This window comes from Chanodichthys erythropterus, chromosome 3 (genome assembly GCF_024489055.1).
Source record: "Chanodichthys erythropterus isolate Z2021 chromosome 3, ASM2448905v1, whole genome shotgun sequence".
NCBI classification, from domain to species: domain Eukaryota; kingdom Metazoa; phylum Chordata; class Actinopteri; order Cypriniformes; family Xenocyprididae; genus Chanodichthys; species Chanodichthys erythropterus.
This window is the reverse complement of record NC_090223.1, coordinates 14,985,422-15,005,309: the sequence shown is the minus strand read 5'-3', so window position 1 is coordinate 15,005,309 and position 19,888 is coordinate 14,985,422. Positions and strand designations below refer to the sequence as shown.

Here is a 19,888-nt window from a genome sequence, read left to right as displayed (position 1 = left end):
TGCTAAAGGTATTTGAGCCTTTGTTACCTCCAGTGTTTGTTCCTTCCAGATTCTGACTCAAGTTTCTACCAGTATATTATCAGTACATTATTAATCTATTACCTGCCTAATGGGATGGAAAAAAATGTAAAAGACATAAAAGGAAATCCCTATCTATAGAGCAGTAAATGGCAAACTAATTCCTCTACAATTTATTTAAAACTATCTTTTACCAATAGTTGTAGTATTAAAGACAGAAATGCCACAATGTTCAAAAAAATACAGAAGCTCACTTAGCTTAAATCAGCTCAAAAGACTTTACCACAAATAACACACTAAAACACTTTCACTTTCTCTTACTGCCATGTCAAGGTTTTTTTTTTTGTTTTCTGATATGTAGACACGTTTGACAGGAAACTTTCTTTCACAGTTCATAACCGAACTGATGATACAGAGAAGGCACACTACCACACTCAGGTTTGACTTCATTATTTTATATTTAAAAAATTACATTATTTTTGTTCTTTATTTCTCTCTCTCTCTCTCTCTCTGTGTTTGTTCCTACTTAAAGTGATAGTTATGTACTTCTTCCCTTTCCTCATGTGTCAAATGAAGTCCATTTTGTTTAATTCTACGGTACTATAGGTTGAGGACACTCAAACATTTATTTCAAATATCAGTATCTAGAACAAAGTGTGTGTGTGTGTGTGTGTGTGTGTGTGTGTGTGTGTGTGTGTGTGTGTGTGTGTGTGTGTGTGTGCGTGCAGGTGTTTTTGTGATTTATGAGGACAGACATTTGTATAATGTCATGGGTATTACACTGGTATTACAATGTAAACATGAAATATGAACATTTCATGAGTCCTCATATTTAAAATAGCTTTAAAACATACTAAACAATGTTTTATTAAAAATGTAAAAATGCAGACCATTTGCTGTGATGGGTAGGTTTAGGGGTAGGGGTAGTGTAGGGGGATAGAATGTACAGTTTGTACAGTATAAAACCATTACACCTATGGAATGCCCTCACTAAGATAGCAAATCAAACCTGTCTGTGTGTGTGTAGTCATGCTTATAGTGTAGGCTATTAAAGGACAAAACAGCTTGCCAGTGCAAACCCACTTTTAGCAGGCATAAAAAAAAACTGCTGTCAGGATTTACTAAAGACAAGCAGGGCAAAATTAGTGCTGAAAGGGCGTAGAATGAGTTGCTCCTGGTGGCCTGGTGGCTTCCACAAATTCAGTGGTTCAAATTTGACATAAAATTCAACATTTCACATCCAGGAACTGCAGGAAAAGTAGTAGAGAGCCGATGAATGATCTCCATCTGCTGTTAGTCGGCTTCACCAGTAGGTGCCGCTAGCGTAAATTAAACGTAAATGCAGCTTTTGTGTCTTTATCAGCTTTACTGCATTTATACTGGCCTTGATAATCATCACACATTCACTTACCGCTTGCTCCATTTCTGCAAATCCATTTTTATGAATGAATGACCTGTTTCTAACTGTTGCTTTGCATATCATAAACAGCTGCTAGTGGCACCTGCTGGTGAAGCCGACAAACAGCAGATGGAGATCATGCATCGTCACTCTACTGCTTTTCCTGCAGTTCCCGGATGTGAAATGTTGAATTTTCTGCCAAATTTGAATGACTGAAATTAAAAGGTTTTTACAGAGGGAATTTTTGCTATCTCTTTTTATCACTCCATAAATCAGAAAATACTATCAACAGCCAGAAAAAAAAATAATTTTCACCATTTTTTTAGGAATAATATCTTGTATAAAATCCGGCAAAAAGTACAAAATCTCAAAATTGACAGGTGCCTAAAAAAACAGTGTTTTTGCCTGTAGTGTCTCCCCTTAAATTGAAATATTCACAGCTTAAATATATGACTATGTTGAATTTCAGCCCATAAAAATGCACCGTGGTTTCACACCGCACGAGTCAGCAGAGCATAAGCAGCGCATATTTTTTTCGGCGCCCATGTTGAGAGCATTCACATAGCAGGAGCAGAGCAGAAGCAGCAGTGCTGCGATCTTTTCGATGCTGGGTATATTTTTGCTGCGCTGCTAACGCTCAATTAAAGTGAAAGCACACCTTTGATGGACAAAATAAATATGATTTCACACAAAAAAGTGCTCAAAATGCATAGAATAAGCATATCTAGTGTGTTTTAACAAGAATTGGAGTAGGCTATGTCAGGGGAAAAAAAAAAAAAAAAAATATTAATAGAAGATTTACTCATTTAAACTTGTTTTCAATTATTCATTTTGGGTTAAAGTATGGTGTATTATAAAAAAACTAAAGTAAACTAGCCAGAAAATATGATATATAAACATTATTGTAGTTATTACACAGACAGCTGTATAGGCTCTAGCATACCCAAATCAAACCCAAGTTTGTTGGCTTTTTTCGCGGAGTTTGCAGTTTGCATCCATGACTTAGTATAGACTACTTTGAAGGATGCGCGGAAAGTGAAGTATACCCGGGGCTTTAACATGTGCATGTGGCAGATGATGTAAAACACAAAGCTTACCTCATTCATGTGCAGCAATGGATAACACAGGCTTTTATTATTTTTATTTTTTTTTTATTTACGTTTATATGTGAGTGTTGTAGGCTACAAATCCCCATGTTAACAAACTTTCAATCTTTCAACTACTATATCAAGTTTATAAATGACCAACTTAAAAAAACAAATGTATAGTTGTCTTTGTAAAGAAATGCTCACTTTAAATGCAGCTGCCACTGCTGTGATGCTGTACAAACGCTTCCAGTGTGAATACTCGCGCGTCTCTGCAGCTGAAGCTGACGCTTGCGGTGTGAAAAATGCGTAAAGTCTTGTTTACACTGCACACCTCTCTGGTGCTTTACTGCTCAGGCAAGGTTTTGTTCCGTCCTCAACACAAGCATTGACTACAGTGGCCGCGTATCAGCTCCAGTAGCTGCGTCGTAGCCGTAACTCACCACACACTTGTGTAGTGTAAAGCTTCATTTACACTGCACACATGTGCAGCGTGTTAAGGCTGCGACACGGTTACCGGTCCGGAGCTGATACACGGCCACTCTAGTCAATACTCGTGTTTACACCAGCTGCGCTGCGGTTCGTTTTAGAAGCGTCTCAGAAGCGGCTCGCTGCAGTGGTTCGCTTAAGATAGCCTATTTTTGAAGGACGCCGCATCCAAGATGCGCAGCTCAAATACAAAATAATCACCCTGTGTAAACTCTCGCTCATATTTCACATCACTAGGAGGCCAGAAAGAGATTAACAAGAGATTCGTCATACAGATATCGTCTATATACACTATGACGAACTGGTGGAGGAACTCCCAGAACACCTCATTCATATAGTTCTGGAACACGGAGGGAGAGTTGGACAGGCCGTACGGCATAACCCGGTACTCATAGTGGCCAGATGGTGTTACGAATGCAGTCTTCCACTCATCCCCCCGGCAGATATGAATGAGGTTATACTATGGCGGCATTATAATGCCATCAATGCCATTATTATTAGGGGTTCAAGCATGAAATGCTGAAACCCTATTGTAATTGTAAGGATTTTTAGGGGTTCAAGCACAAATTGCTGAAACCCTATTGTATTTGTTTTTATTATTATTATTCTGCCGTAAAACTGATCGTGCAGCCCAAACCGTAAGTGCTAGAGATTTGAAACTTTGTCAGATGATAGGACAGAAATCGAGGAGAGGTTGACAGAGTATGACCCCAATTGACTAATAAGTGGCGCTACTGTGATCAAAAGTTGTAAATCGCTAATAACTCCTAGACCATTTGTCCTAGAATCAAGTGTCTTATATCACTGAAATCCTTGGCTCAAGACAAATAAAACATAAAACATAAAACATCTTCGATTTCATGTGCGGTAGGAAAAAATTTCCACAATTTTGAACTTTGTCCAAAACCTACTTTTGCAAACTAGTCAAGTCAAGTCACTTTTATTTATATAGCACTTTTTACAATGCAGATTGTGTCAAAGCAGCTTTACACTGATAACTGGTATATAATTTTGGCAGCACAGCAGCTCTTAAAGAATAGTGTCAATGCAGGCAGATCAAAGCACTGTTGAATATCAAATGTCAAGTAAAAGTGTCCCCAACTAAGCAAGCCAAAGGCGACAGCGGCAAAGAGGGTTTTCGCCTGATCGGAACAAAACCAGTGCAGAAATTTTCTCTGGAGTGGGAATATCAAAAGTTGTTAAAAAAATTTGAAATTTTATTTCACGGTTTTCAAAAAACCTTTAAAACCATATTTTTCTATATTAAATTGCCTGACACTGTCATTTTGTGCCACCAGATGGCAGCAGAAGGCCACTAATATAATTCAAGGTTTCAATATTTTGTCATTTATAATCTCTTTAAACTATATAAATCCTTACAAAATGAACAAAATGTATATATCCGATTTCATTTCCGGTATGAAAAGTTTTCTGCAATTTTGAATTTTGTCAAAAATCTACTTTTGCAAACTAGTCCTAGGTTTTTTGCCCGATCGGAACCAAACCATTGCAGAAATGTTCTCTGGAGTTTGAATATCAATAATTATCAAAAAAAGTTGAAATATTAATCCACGGTCACTAGGGGGTGTAAAAATCTTTGTAATGGGAGGAGCCACTTTTACTAAAATGGCTATAACTCAAGACCAAAATAAGATATTTGCACCAAAATTGGTACACATATGAAGTGGCTCATTCTATGGTTACATTAAAATAATCGTGGCTATTGGTCACTAGGTGCCGCTATAACACAAGAAAATAGCTGAAAATAACTGTAACTATGCAACCGTTAGTCTGATTGACTTGAAATTTGGTATGCTGTGGTCCAAGGGGGCATGATGGTATTTGAGGACATCAAATCGTTCAATCCAATTTGTCAATTAAATCGTTCATTAATTGTTCACAAATATGTGAAAAACCTACTTTTGCAAAATAGTCCTAGGTTTGTCACCTGATCGGAACAAAACCAGTGTAGGACAATTCTATGAACTCTCTAGATCAAAAAAAATATTTATAAAAAGTTTAATTTTACCCTTTGGGTCGCTTTAACTGGGTCATTTAGAAAATGGGCATGGCTAAATATACCTAAAAGCCTATTAAGCCTAAACTCAAAACTCAGCACATGCAGCATATGACTCTAAAGAAGCACACAAATTTTTGTGTAAATCTGACCATAGGCGGTGCTATAATTGTGAAAAAAAAAAAAAAAAAAAAATATATATAACTTTAGATGTGGTCGACTTATTTTCACAGGAGCCATGTCTTTAGAATCCTGAAACCTTGCCGAGTCCAACGATACCAGACATGTCAGATTTCGTGCAACGTTGTGATTTAGTGCTAAAAAAACTTTTGCGAATATGTTCGAAACCATTAGACGGATCGAGACGAAACCAGCATAGGAAACATGGAACCTAAGTTGGGTTACTAAATGTTAAAGCCCAAATGTCAAAATTTTAATAGGATGTGGCTAAAAAATCCAATCAAAGTCTTTCATGGGTCATTTTTTATGTTCTCTTGTATATAAGTGTCTATAACTTCAAAACGAAATTAGATATTTTCACCAAACTTGGCACACATATGTATGGACACATTCTGAGGACACCCTCAGAATGTGTATGGACACATTCTGAGAAAATGGAGGAGATCAGGCAATAGATGGTGCTATAAATGTCAAAAAACCTTTAAAAACATGTTTTTAGTTGTTTAGGACAAGCAAACTAAGCACTGTTCTGTCCATGTTCTGTAATAAACTGCTATTTCTTGGAACAAGTTTATAATTTTGGACTTTTAATTGCTTTACCCTGCTCAAAATCCTTCTTCTCTGTTGTAGGAATCCATCTCTCCTAGCTGGAAAGAGTTTTGACTGTTCTACTCACAAGCCTTTCGAAGTGGATTAGTTGAACTTCATATCCTTCACACAATTGACAACAACAACAGACATTGAAGCAGAATATTCACAAGCTTTCTCAGCTTCATGGACTGCAATATTTAATTCCACAGGTTAATTTGCACATTCTTTCTCACCTATTCGAGCTTTGTCTCACAACCATTAACAACATTCCCAATATCTGCTGCCTGCTGAAGAATAATAGTATAAAACTCAGCATGCATTGCAGCATGTTTGGGTTGAAAAAATAGCCCAGTATTTTTTAGTGTGTAAATTCATACACATTTAATATTTGTATTTTTTTTTAAACAAAACGTCTCAGGTTACGTATGTAACCATAGTTCCCTGAGAACAGGGAACGAGACTCTGCGTTCGATGACGCAATGGGGGGGAACGTCTATGTGACCCGGTGTTTCGAAACCTCACTACCAAAAACTCCAATCCTATTGGCCAGCGACAGTCAAATGGTGCGACCCGGAAGTATAAAGGCTCGCCTACGGAAGCAGTCAGTATTCATCGTCTTTGAGGGACTGTTCCACAGGCAGCCCCAAGCATGGTAAGGAAACGCAGAGTCTCGTTCCCTGTTCTCAGGGAACTATGGTTACATACGTAACCTGAGACGTTCCCTTTCGAAGGGAACTTCTACTCTGCGTTTGATGACGCAATGGGGAACGATATACCCACGCCTCCATGCTTAGGGGAGTGCATGCCAATTAGAATGGCTGAGACAACGCCCATACAGTTCTACAGGAACTGTATCAACTCCCCCTCGGGTCACACCTGACTGTCAGTGACAGCATTCCCTAAGGCCACCAGCCCAAGCTAAGCCTATAAGAGGCCTTCCTCGCAGGAGAGAAGGCCTGATAAGGCCGCTAAGAGCTTCTGAGATCCACCCTTCTGCATACAGAGTGGTCTCTTCTAGGGAATGAGGGCAGGGAGCCAAGAAAGGGACCCCACCCAGCCACTAGAGGGGACAGCGTCACCCTCAATGCCACCAGGGAAGCTGACCTGGTCTTATCATAATACATGCTAAGTGTTAAGCCACTTAAACCTCCAATTACAACAGACAGATTAAGCTAAAATTAGCAGTAGGCTACCTAAAGCAAGCATGAATTGCAAAGTCCTTAATGTTTTTATTAACAAGTCTTGTTAATTTATATGTTGCTTACTATTGTTCATAAGCAAATTTTTTATTTTATGAGCAATTACATATATTAAGGGAAAAAAAAAAAACAGACACTTTGGCTTGTGTTTGTTCTAGGTGATTTTACTGATTTTGTTGATTTTATTTTCTGAGATCTCTTGCTTAGGTTTCAAGTACACTCTGTATCCTAAAACAACCATGTTTCATTCTGGATTCATGACTGATTTAAACTCAACATTTGCTTTGGCTTAGGAATTATAAAAACTTGACTTTGTGCAGGCTTGTATCATACTCTGCTCCAGAGTCATATCCATCAATAGACTGGAAGTAGCAGATGGATACCTGCAGACATTTCTCTCAAAATTAGTCGATTTTGAGAGAATTTGCATTTGCATTTGTATAGCTCACAGCATTTTCATTTACATGTTAAAACCTCCCCTGGAAGGGGGGTCATGGGGGGACAACTGCCAAGCAAGGCCCACGTCAGTTTCTGACAATTCATGGCAGTTTTCGGTGTTGCCTGCAAATTGCTGTGTGCAGTCGTAAACCTGAACTTCCACGACAATCTACAGTGCCGCTTACTGACGAAAATCCCACTTTTCATGCAGTGATGAGCAGTGTACTCGGTAAAAGCACCTTTTACTCTATCAGCAAGAGGAGTACCTCATACGCCGACACTTCATCAAAGAAGGCCTATACAGTCCTGTCACCTCGACAAATGCGTGGCATCAGCTCATGGCAGTGTTCTTAGGCACCAGAAAAGATACTAACCGACACGAAGGAGGTTAAGTACCATCCAGACCCGTGGCCAACGGCGTGTGAAAAGATCCTCGAATCAAAAAACATATCAACATATACCATATGTTGAAAAAGGTGGCCTATAAGGCCTAAAAACCTTTAACATATGGCATAACTCCATTGGCCTTTACTAGGAGCATACAAGATCCACCTTAGATATCTAGGTGGCTGGAGCTCAACTAGCATCTCTCTTAGGCTCAGTGAGACAATGTAGTAAGAAACCCAGACCTCAGTAAGGTTTACTACAGTCTACTGAGGGGCTAGCCACTCAGAGTACTCAACAACCACACTATCCCCACAGCGAGAAGAGTACTCTAGCTGAACTCCAAATGTTACACCAGAGGCCGAGAAGGAGGCCTACCTTAGTATACATCTGGCATCAGCAAGCGGCTGCCACATCCAGACCACCAAAGAGCAGTGTATGAATCCTTCTCAGAGGAAATACACAATATTACTCCCTGCTGCAAAACAGGCCTGAAGTGGGCTGTTCGTTCAGGTCAGGTGTGCTCTTAAAGTGGTCGCAACCAGCCAACCAGCCGGCTAGAAAGGAAGGCCTAAGGAGGGCCAACGATCTTAGCAACAGATGGCTTTATGGCTTTCTGTAGTCAATACCAGACTGTACCAACCAGTCAACTGAAAGAGAAGGCCCCTCGGAGCCAACCAAATCAGGAACAAGAGGCCGAAGCCCGATTGGCAGTCATCTAGACCACTAAAGAGCAGTGTATCAAAACTTCCTCAGAAGGGATACACAAAATACCGCTCTCTGATGCAAACAGGCCATGTGGCCTGTTCGCTCAGGCCAAGCATGCTCTTGAAGTGGTCAGATCGAAGGCATCCCGCACAACAAGTCAGCCAAGAAAGAGGCCCCTAGGGCCACCTATCCTAATGACAAGTGGCGTTCGCCCTTGTTTCTGAATATACACTCGCAGGCTGAACCAACCAGTTAACTAAGAAGGAAGGCCTAAAGAGGGCCAACGATTATAGTAACAGGTGGCTACAGCAGCTGTAAGGTATACCAGACTGTGCCAACAGGTGAACTGATAAGGAAGCTCCTCAGAGCTTTGACCAAATCAGAGACAAGAGGCAGCAGCCCAATTGGAAGACTAAGAGACACCCACCATGCTGACATAGGCCCAGAAAGGAGGCCTAAGAGGGCCTACTCATTCATGCCGTATGTGGCAACAGCTCGTGATCTAATAGTGAACCAAGCTACAGGAGAACAGTCTTTAAGGGGAGCTAATCCTGAGCTACCGCTAATACACATTCCATCAGGCAATGTCATAAAGTTGGCTGAAGGGAGCCAACACAGCCAACGTGGTCTAAAGGAGGCCTATAGGGCCTATACTTCAAACAAACACGTGGCACAGCCTGTGGCAGTGTACACAATGTGAGCATAAACTGATCAAACCAAAGCATGCTAACTTAGCCAATGCTAACTAGAAAGAGGCTATGTAACAAACAGGCCTACATTCTAAGCTAGAAAGATTAGCTGAAAGGATGATCAAAAAACAGGAAGCTAAACATATACCTACTTTCCTCAGAAAGTGGTACAGCTACCCTGAGTATGCAATCCAACAGGTGATGCACTCAGACCACCAATAAACCTATCAATGGGGAGTATTAGGTCACCAGTGTCTACATAGTGGTTAGAAATAAGCCAACTATCATGAGACAGGTGCCAACCTGTGGCAGCATACTAAGCTTACATACAGAAATGTAGGGCAAGGATCTAGAACTTAAAGCAACACCAGAGGCTTTAAATATATGTAATTCACAAAGGGAATCGTTACTCCATACAGATTCTCAAATCTGTACTAAGCCATAGAGGACAGACACTAAATAATAGTAGTAATGTCCACTCAACTTGATTGTAACATGCAACAAGTGGCCTAGAGGAGAAAACTTTTCCCTTTATTGATATAAAGTTCCAGAAAAGTGGGGCCTAGCAGAAACCTGATTAACTTATCTGCCTAAACATGATAAGGGCCTAATCCACCTGAGATAACAGAACAGGAAGTACCCAGATAGTTACAACCTATCTGTCAACTCAGCCCATGCACCTACATAAATAGGGGATAGTGGGCATGCGGCCAAACAACTCCCTCAGGAGGAGGCCAAAAACTAGGAATATAAATAATGTTATCCCTTAAATAACACTTCCTAGCTCTAGCCTAGCCGCTAAGCTATGGGTAAAGAAAAACAGCAAACAAAGCCTGTTTTAACATCGCTTTCAATCCCATGGACAGGGAGGAAAGCAAAGTACCCAAGCACGAGATGTCAGGCGGCCGATTAAAGCCGCCGACATCACATAAACTGAAGCAGTGAGTGCAACTCAAACTATACTAAACAATAGCTGAGAAGCTTAGAAAGAACTGAACAGCGGCCATTTTGTGGCCCGCTCAGTCCTTCTAAAAACACCTTCAGTTTGCCCACAAAAAAACCCTAATATTTTACTGCTACATGTTAAGGAAAATATGTTTAGGAATAGAAAGACAAGGTCAACACTAATAATAATAAGCTGAACCCTGCTTACCTTTCCCGTGGCAATCTGACCCACGAAACTTCCTCCTGACCGAAGTGGGAGGATAACTCAGGTTCCTTCGCCAAAAGAACCCCTTTTCACTATCAAGCCAGACGGCAGGCCGTCAGAAAAAAATTCATCATGGGCCCAACTGTCAGTCCTGACTGTTCAAGAGTGTCATCTGAACATGTATCAGTCAATAAGGTCCCCGGGAAGGCCGAGGAATAGAGTTGAGGGCAGATGTAATGTGCCCCCCGCCAGAGAGGAGATTGACTACTGACGGGGTTTGTTCTGACGCGGGTTTTCAATCACCTCCCTCAGATCCTGCTTTCTATTCCTCGTATCCCGCTGCTTTTGCGACTTACTCCGAGGCGGAGGAGGCACTCGAGCGGCGTCACTGGATCGCTGGACCTGCCTCTGAGCCTCGGCTCGAGACGGTCCAGGGCCTCCCGGGTGTCTGGGCCCAGAATCGGATCTGAGCGGTATGCAATTTTTGTATGCTGCTGAGCGCGCCCTCGCCTCTCTGAACTTCCCAACAACCGTCTCAACGGAACCGCCAAAAAGTTCAGAGGGCGAGACTGGGGCATCGAGGAGAAAGCCCTTTTCTTTCTCCCCGATGTTCACCATGTTCAACCACAGATGTCTCTCCGTGGCCACCATGGCCGCCATAGATCTGTCGATCGAGGCGGCCGTCTGCTTGGTGGCCCTGATCCAGATCCTTCAGCAGATCAGCCTGGTAAGCTTGCAACACTGCCATCGTGTGCAAAGCTGCGCCAGCCTGACCCGCTGCAGCGTACGCCCTGCCGTTCAAACATGACGTCATCTTAAGGGGTTTGGACGGCAGGACCAGAGCTTTTAGTGACGGTGCGCTGCCTGTGACGAGATAGTTCGCAAACGTCTTGTCAATAGGCGGCATCGTCACATACCCATGCTGGTGTAATCCCTCCACATCAGCAAAGTTACCTTGCTGATGTGTATGAATTCTCGCCGAGTATGGGCTCTTCCATGCCTTCTCGATCTCTACATGGAGATCCGGAAGGAATGGAAGGCTCACCGGAGTTACGGGGTTATGGTCAGAAAGAAATCGTTCGTCCAGTCTGCCGCGAATGGCCTCTTTCTTCTCACGCTCCCAAGGCAGCTGCAGTCTGCCGGCAGCGCGCTCCATAACCTCCAGTAACTCAGCGTAGGCTGAACAGGGAGGTCTGGAGAAAGAAGCTGCTTCACTCGCTTCTTCCTCCACTGCCATCGCCTGCTCTTGGGGGCTGGCAGCCAGAAGAACACTCGCTCCTGGATCTGACGATGTTAGTGATAAAACATCATCATCATCCAGGATCGCGTCCTCACCAGCCGCCGCCTGAGGCTGAGAGACAGTCACACCTCTCTCAAACTCAGCGGCGAGCTCCATCTGTGAACCCCATGAATGCAGTCTTCGCTCCGCCTCAGCGCGAGCGGGACCAGATCCACCAGGCACAGATGTTGACACCCCTTCTCTCGAGAAGAGGGCCAGCGAGAACGGAGTGTTCTGATCACAGTTGATGCGGACAGTGCTCTTCCCCCAGACAGTGAACACATAGGGTGTGTGTATCTTCCGGTGTCAGAAATCTCGGACACGGATCAGCACACTTCCTAAAGTTCTTACCTTTCTCAGACATACTGAATTTGAAATGAATTCTTTAAGACAAAGAATACAAAATGGAGGTCGACAAAACAGTCCCGAAAAGACGATGCATACTGACTACTTCCGTAGGCGCGCCTTTATACTTCCGGGTCGCGCCATTTGACTGTCGCTGGCCAATAGGATTGGAGTTTTTGGTAGTAAGGTTTTGAAACACTGGGTCACGTGGACGTTCCCCCCCCATTGCGTCATCGAACGCAGAGTAGAAGTTCCCTTCGAAAGGGAACCGCCATAATGATCTGAACTACAGCTTATTTTATATGGATATATGAAGTTAAGAATGCTTACAGTTGCCAATATTTCACCTGAATTCATCAGATGTGATGATTAGGGGAGCGAGTGTTCTAACACTGTATATCATGTGTGACTGTGAAGCATGTTACAGTTAAAAAAAAAAAAAAAGACACCCTGAATTTCAGCCTGATTTTTTATTTTATTTTATTTTTTAAAAGACCCTACACTTAATTTTAATTTATCCCCAACTCTTAACTGCTCAATGTGGACTGACATTAGGACATTACAAACAGTAACATGAATTTTGCAAAGCTGTTTTGAAACAATGTGTATTGTGAATTAAATTGAATATTATTTAGTCCCAAGTAAATTAAATGTCACTTTTTCATCAGGGAAAAAAAAACAAAGACATTGGAAATAACAAGAGTCAATCCAGATCAACACCAACAGCAAAAGTCTGAAAAATGAATAATCTATTTCACAAACTCCATCTTGAAGTCAGACAACTCAAACTAAGAGCTGCAGATGTTCTTCAGGTATCTGCACATTCATTACAGTCCTGTGAGTCTTGTGCTGAAGAGGAGCTTGTTCAGACTTTCATACAAAAACTACTGATACATAACTATAGGGCAAGATACATTAAAACTAAAGTGAACCATCAACAGGATCAAACAATACAAAGATGCAGTGATTTATCTGAAGATGAGAGTAATATATTTGAGGATGTTCATAAAAGCAAAGTATCGAGTCAATCTGAGCGAATTCACCTCATGGATGTTCAGATGGCCGTGTTTCATTGTGCTGATGGTTTCCTGAAGCAGCTGATGGTCACTAAACTGTCCCAGTGTCAGTACGCTCTGCCTCTGCTTGTTCCTGATCCATTCACACAACAGATTGAGTTTCCTCTCTGGACATTCAGACAAATCAACAAGAGCTGGAAGAAGAGAAACACCAACAATGAAATCATCAGTCAAACCCAGCTAATCTACAAGGCAGAAATTCCAATGGTGTTTTTCTTCAGGTTTGGCTCTGTGTCTTCATCCAAGTCTCAGCTGATGAACAGTCTGATCAATGAGAAACACAACACGTTCTTCCACAGGAACTGCCCAGGCAGCAGCAGAACCAGAGTCCTGATGGATGGAGTGGTGGAGATCGCCTGGTTCTGCCCCTCTGGGAAAGACACAGATAAATTCACTGACTGTGTTGCATTCTGTAATCTACATGGTGATGCAGGAGACCATGAGAAACAGCTGAAGATCCTCTCTGAAATGGCCTCAGTCAATGTTGTTCTGCTACCACAACTGGACAGAAATGACAAAAGTGCAGCAATAATCCAAAACCTGTACAAGGACAGAAAACCACTCATTTTTCTTTTTACTGAGGATGAATCTGCTGTAACTGAGATGAAGAAAGGGAAATTCAAAATAGGTCTGAAAGGTAAAAATCAACCTGAAGTAAATGAAGAGCTCAGTAGAGCTCTTCACGATTATCTCAAAGAATCATCTCACATTTTCAGACTTGAAGATGTGTCCAAACACTCAGACATCAGAGTAGATGAGCAAGATGATGATGCCTGCAGGAGAGGAAGAGAAGCAGCACAGCAGATGATGAGTTTACTGGAGAATAAAGATCTGACAGAAATCAAAGAATCAGTTCTGCCTCATCAGGGGAAACTGTGGCATCAGTGGAGTCAGAAGAACAAAGAACTACATCGACCTCGAGCAGAAGAGATAGAAATGGAAATAAGTAGAAAACAAAAAGAAATAAAGGAAATTCGGCAACAACAGCATGAATCTGTCATCAGTGAGTTTATGAAGCACTGTATTAAAGAAATAGATTCACATGATGAACATGAGAAGATGTTTTTTATTAACTGGCTCATAATCCTACTAGATGAATATATTTCAGCTGATCTTTCCAATCTACATCAAAAGTATGATGAAAAATGGTCAAAGGTCTTAAAACTGAAAGAGAAACATGATAAATCTGAAACACTCAAAGCTGAACAAACTGAACTTGAGAGAATATCTGAGGAACTTCAAGCTTCAGATTTTGGTCTGCAGCACATCATGAGGGAGATCGGTCAGATCTATGAATCATGTGAATCTGTGAAGAAGAACAAGAAAGACCTGCAGTTTGACTTCTCTTCTCTCCCGAGTCTTGCAGCAGAGATGATGATCTCTGGATTTCCACTGGAGCTAATGGATGGAGATGCTGCTCATGTTCCTGTGGTCTGGATCTCTGCTGTTCTAGATGAACTCATCCAGAAACTGGGAGACCAGAGAATCTTTGTGCTGTCAGTTTTAGGGATTCAAAGCTCTGGGAAATCCACCATGCTGAATGCCATGTTTGGACTCCAGTTTGCCGTCAGTGCTGGCAGGTGCACCAGAGGAGCTTTCATGCAGCTGGTCAAAGTGTCAGACAAGATGAAAACACAGATGAACTTTGACTATATTCTGGTTGTTGATACTGAGGGTCTTCGTGCTCTAGAACTGGCTGGAAGATCAACAAGACAACATGACAATGAATTGGCCACATTTGTTGTTGGTCTTGCAAATCTGACCTTGATCAACATCTTTGGAGAAAACTCATCTGAGATGCAGGACATTCTTCAGATTGTTGTTCAGGCCTTCATGAGGATGAAGAAGGTCAAACTGAATCCCAGCTGTGTGTTTGTGCATCAGAACGTCTCAGACGTCACAGCTGGAAAAAAAACTAAGGAGGGAAGGAGACGACTGCAGGAGACACTGGATGAGATGACTAAACTCGCTGCTGAAGAGGAGGACTGTGATGCAGAATGTTTCAGTGATGTCATTAGATTTGATGTTCAGAATGATGTGAAGTATTTTGCTCAGCTCTGGGAGGGCAGCCCACCCATGGCACCACCAAACCCAAACTACTGTGAGAATATTCTGGAACTAAAGGAAACTATTATGTCTCATGCCTCAAAATCACATGGAATGAGACTGGTAGACTTAAAAGATCGTATTAAAGATCTCTGGGAGGCTTTACTGAAGGAAAGATTTGTCTTCAGTTTCAGAAATTCTCTGGAGATTTCAGCCTACAGGAAACTGGAGACTGAATACAGCAAGTGGTCCTGGAGGCTTCGCAGTGCCATGATAGAAACTGAAAACAAACTACAAAACAAAATAGAAAATCAAGCAATTCACCAAATTGAGGAATCTGATCTTCAAGGAGAACTGAAGAAAACAAGTGAAGAAGTGCAAAAATCAATGTCAGATTTCTTTGAGAAAAACAAAGATAAAGATATACTGATTCAGTGGAAAGCATCATTTGAAATCAAAATTAAAGACCTTCAGGAAAACATTGTAATCGAAACAAATAGGAAATTAAATGAGATTCTTCATCAGCAAGACCTGAAGAAAAAGATTGATGCTCAAAGGACACGTCATGAAAATGCTCTGTTTGAAAAGAGCAAAGAACTTGCCTCAAAACTCAAAAACAAAGGGAATGATGAACAAACACTGAAGAAAGAGTTTGATTTGTTTTGGGAGCAGAGTGTGAAGAAGATCATCACAGACACTCCTCCAATCAAAGACACTGACATAATGAGAGATGTGAGAGAAATCCTCAGAGACATCTATGAAAGCATTTCTGTAGACCACTGGAAGGAGAGCAGTGTGTACAATATTTTTACTGTGCCGAGCTATTCAGATTATGTTGTTTTCAAAAGGTCCACAAAAAAAGGGATTAAAGAGGTTGTAAAGGATGCTTGCAGAACAGTTAAAAAAACATTTGGATATGATCGAACTCTGTCTCTAGCAGATGAATCCCAAATAAGATCATTAGTCACAGATGTTGCTCAGCAGACAGACAGAATGATTCAATCATTCAATATTTCAAAAACTGGCTACAACATCAGCCTCATTCAACAACTCACAGATTACATCAAGGCAAGGGTAATAGATCACCAGGAAGGAGCAGTGAAATATGTGTTTAAGATTGAATTCATTGTGGATTTGAGTTTTTCCATCTGTAGGAGATCAAACAAGATGATCACTGACCAACACAGACTGTTCAGGGAAGCCAATGATCCTGAAATATATGTTGAGAAGAAGAGAGAAGAGTATTACAGTATTTTCCAGAAATACTGTCATGGAGCTGCATCAGATGCCATTTTTGGTGAGATAATCTGTCAGAAACTGAAAGAGCCCATTGAGCAGAGTGTCTACAAGAAGACTGCCAGAGATCTGACTGATGAAATGAAATCAAACTGTGAATCACTGAATGGAAACAGATCAAATCTGGAGAAACACATCCTGAAGACACTGGCAGAAGTGGAGGATTTTAACAAATACACAAACTACATTCATAATCCCAGAGATCACTTCAAGAGTTTCATCAGAGATGAAGTCAGTCGGTACATCACTGATAAGTTCAGTGTCAGTGTTTTACCAAAGATGAATGGGAACATTAAAATCCTGCAGCAGAAGATCATGAAAGCAGCACATGAATCTACTGAACATGTTCAAGTGAACAGAGGAGATGTTGGTTTGTGGTTGAACAGTTTCACACAGAAGCTCTCAGATGAGCTGATCTTCTCTGAAAAAGACCTCAGTGGAGTGAAACATGATGATTTTCATGATTTCAGCCTCTTAGAAGATGTGATAAGAGAAGAACTTACTGCTATAATGTCTGATATGAGCAGTAGGTTCAACACAAAAACATTTGATGAAAATCTAGACCTCAGTTTCAAACCAGGTGAACTTCTGATTGATCACTTCTGTCAGTGCTGTTGGGTTCAGTGTCCGTTCTGTAAAGCCATCTGCACCAACACCATAGACAAACATCATGGAGATCACAGTGTTCCTTTCCATCGTAATAATGGACTGAATGGGTGGTTTTACATAGGAACAACAAACTTGTCTATTAACATCTGCACATCAGCTGTAGCAAGTGATCAAGATTTTAAACCCATTGGGTCAGATAATACAGTCCTCTGGAGAGAATACAGAAGAGCAGGAGGAGTTTATGCAGACTGGAGCATCACCCCGGATCTCTCTGAACTGCCCTACTGGAAGTGGTTTGTGTGCAGATTCCAGAAAGATCTGGAAAAGCACCACAGTAAAACATTTGAGGGGAAGGGAAAGATCCCAGATGAATGGAGAACATACTCAAAACAGGATGCTATTGAGAGTTTGGATAAATACATATAATTCAACAAATTAAATGTTCTTCACCTCAGAAACTCGCCAATCATCAAAACTTAAGCTTACAGACTACATAAGTGAAGAGTTTAAATGCAACTAAAGTCTTTAAAAAGACTGAACATTCCTCATATTAATATCTGTGAAATTATCTGTACTTACATACATTAGAGGCAGGCAAAATATCTAGATAGAAGAATACAGTCTTTTTTTAAAAAAAAAAATAATAATAATAAAAATTATTGCAAATAAAAAGTATATCTATAAAATAGCTTGTTTAAATAGTTTATTGGCAACAAAGTGACAGTTACTTTGTGGCAAATCCGTAATTTGTACAATTTGACAGTGTTGTGGTTTCTACTTTATGTGAAAAAATAACTTGAGTAATAAAAAGAGACATGCTATATTATGCTCAATTTACTATACACAATATTCCACATTCCCCTCTCTGGGGCTTACTTAAGCCCCAATTTTACTATTGTTTTCCCAGAGGGAAAAACAAATCCAAAAATCCAGCATTCTTAGACATGCTACATTGTGACTAAATTAAGTCAGTCCCATTACCAATAGCTAAATCATGATTATAAACATGAGTGTGTAATTTGTTTAGCCTTGCCTGTGTTTGTCACAGTATAATATATCAAACAACAAACCCTGCATTATACTATTAAAAGTAAAGGAGACATCTTCTTCAACTCATACAAAATAATAACCCCTATTGATAAAAATTTTGGTTAAACCAAATGACTTTTAAAATCTAATCAATTCCACACTTTTTCATCCCTTCCAGCATTTTCCACAACTTCTGCTCTTAAAACTTTTTATTTTAATCATAGCTTTGCTAAACTTTCCTCCTGGTGCAGTACTATTTGGTATAAAAGTGCAACACTGATCTCCAAACATAACACACCTCCTTTGTCTGCTAATAGCCAGTTAAAGGATTAGTTCACTTTTAAATAAACTTTTGCTGATAATTTACTCACCCCCATGTCATCCAAGATGTCCATGTCTTTCTTTCTTCAGTCGAAAAGAAATGACTGTTTTTGATGTAAACATTCTAGGATTTTTCTCCATATCATTCATTTCAATGGGCACCAAACGGTTGAAGGTCCAAATGGCAGCTTCAGTGCAGCTTCAAAGGGCTTTAAACGACACCAGACGATACCAGACGATGAATAAGGGTCTTATCTAGCGAAACGATCAGTCATTTAAAAAAATGATGCGCGTTCGTGACGTCACGTAATACGCAATTACATTGAAAAGGTCACGGTTGACGTAGGCGTAGCAACCACAGTTTCATTCGCTCAGGATCGTGTATAGGAAATCTATGAAAAGTCACAAATTTCTGTCCTGACAAAAATGTTCTTTTAGGCTTTCTAATATTAAAACACCCAGGATACGCACACCTTTCAAGCGTGAGTTTAAAATATTGTAACTGACCGCCAGAGTGAGTTTTTTTTTAAGGCGACCCTTATTTTAGAACGTTTGCCCTTATTGTTTCCATGGCGACGCGTGCGTGTCACGAGCGCTGAACGTAGCCACAATAACACTGTATGAGAGATGGATCACTATTATTTTGTTTTTCCTTTTTTATTTAAAATATTCGCAAACGTGCTTACATGTCTTCAACTATATGATATATAAACACTGACTCGATACTTCCGCCTACGTCAACCGTGACCTTTTCAACGTAATTGCGTATTACGTGACGTCACGAACGCGCATCGGAGAAAAGAGCAAGGCCAGCATTTGTGCTTATAAAACTTAAACTTTTTTTTTTTTTTTTGTTAAATGACCAATTGTTTCACTAGATAAGACCCTTATTCATCGTCTGGTATCGTCTGGTGTCGTTTAAAGCTCTTTGAAGCTGCACTGAAACTGCCATTTGGACCTTCAACCGTTTGGTGCCCATTGAAATGAATGATATGGAGAAAAATCCTAGAATGTTTACATCAAAAACCGTCATTTCTTTTCGACTGAAGAAAGAAAGACATGGACATCTTGGATGACATAGGGGTGAGTAAATTATCAGCAAAAGTTTATTTAAAAGTGGAGTAATCCTTTAAGGGCTTGTCGATGTTGCCATGTCATTTTACTAGTTTCATGTAATTGTTCTCCTAATGCAGATAAAGCATCATCAGTGTAATTGATAAGTCTTTGCTGATTATAATAAATATAATTAATCCATTCTGTTTTTATTTTGTGAAATCCATATAACTATTGATTCAAATCCTGATAAAATTTTATTTAATACAGCACATTGATAGTCATATGGATTTGGAACTACTATTACCTTATTTAAAGGTCATTTAGAACATATCCGATAATTATCCATTCCTTGCTCTCTTGCTGTAAATGTTGCCCATCTATAACATTCATTATTTTACACTATTTCCCAGAAAATATCTTTTTTTATTACTCTGAAAATATTACTATTTTCTTCAATTTTTTCATCTACATTGTTTTGATATTT

General features: G+C 40.4%; 1 protein-coding gene across 1 annotated transcript; it reads left to right on the top strand.

The window, feature by feature from the left end:
- Positions 1-383: 383 nt before the first annotated feature.
- Positions 384-18,352, top strand: LOC137008752 (interferon-induced very large GTPase 1-like). The gene is made up of 3 exons (XM_067370473.1): positions 384-456; positions 5,819-5,988; positions 12,640-18,352. Exon 3 carries the CDS (start codon positions 12,712-12,714, stop codon positions 17,422-17,424), a length of 4,713 nt encoding a protein of 1,570 aa, XP_067226574.1. The 5' UTR covers positions 384-456; positions 5,819-5,988; positions 12,640-12,711; the 3' UTR covers positions 17,425-18,352.
- The last annotated feature ends 1,536 nt before the right edge of the window (positions 18,353-19,888 follow it).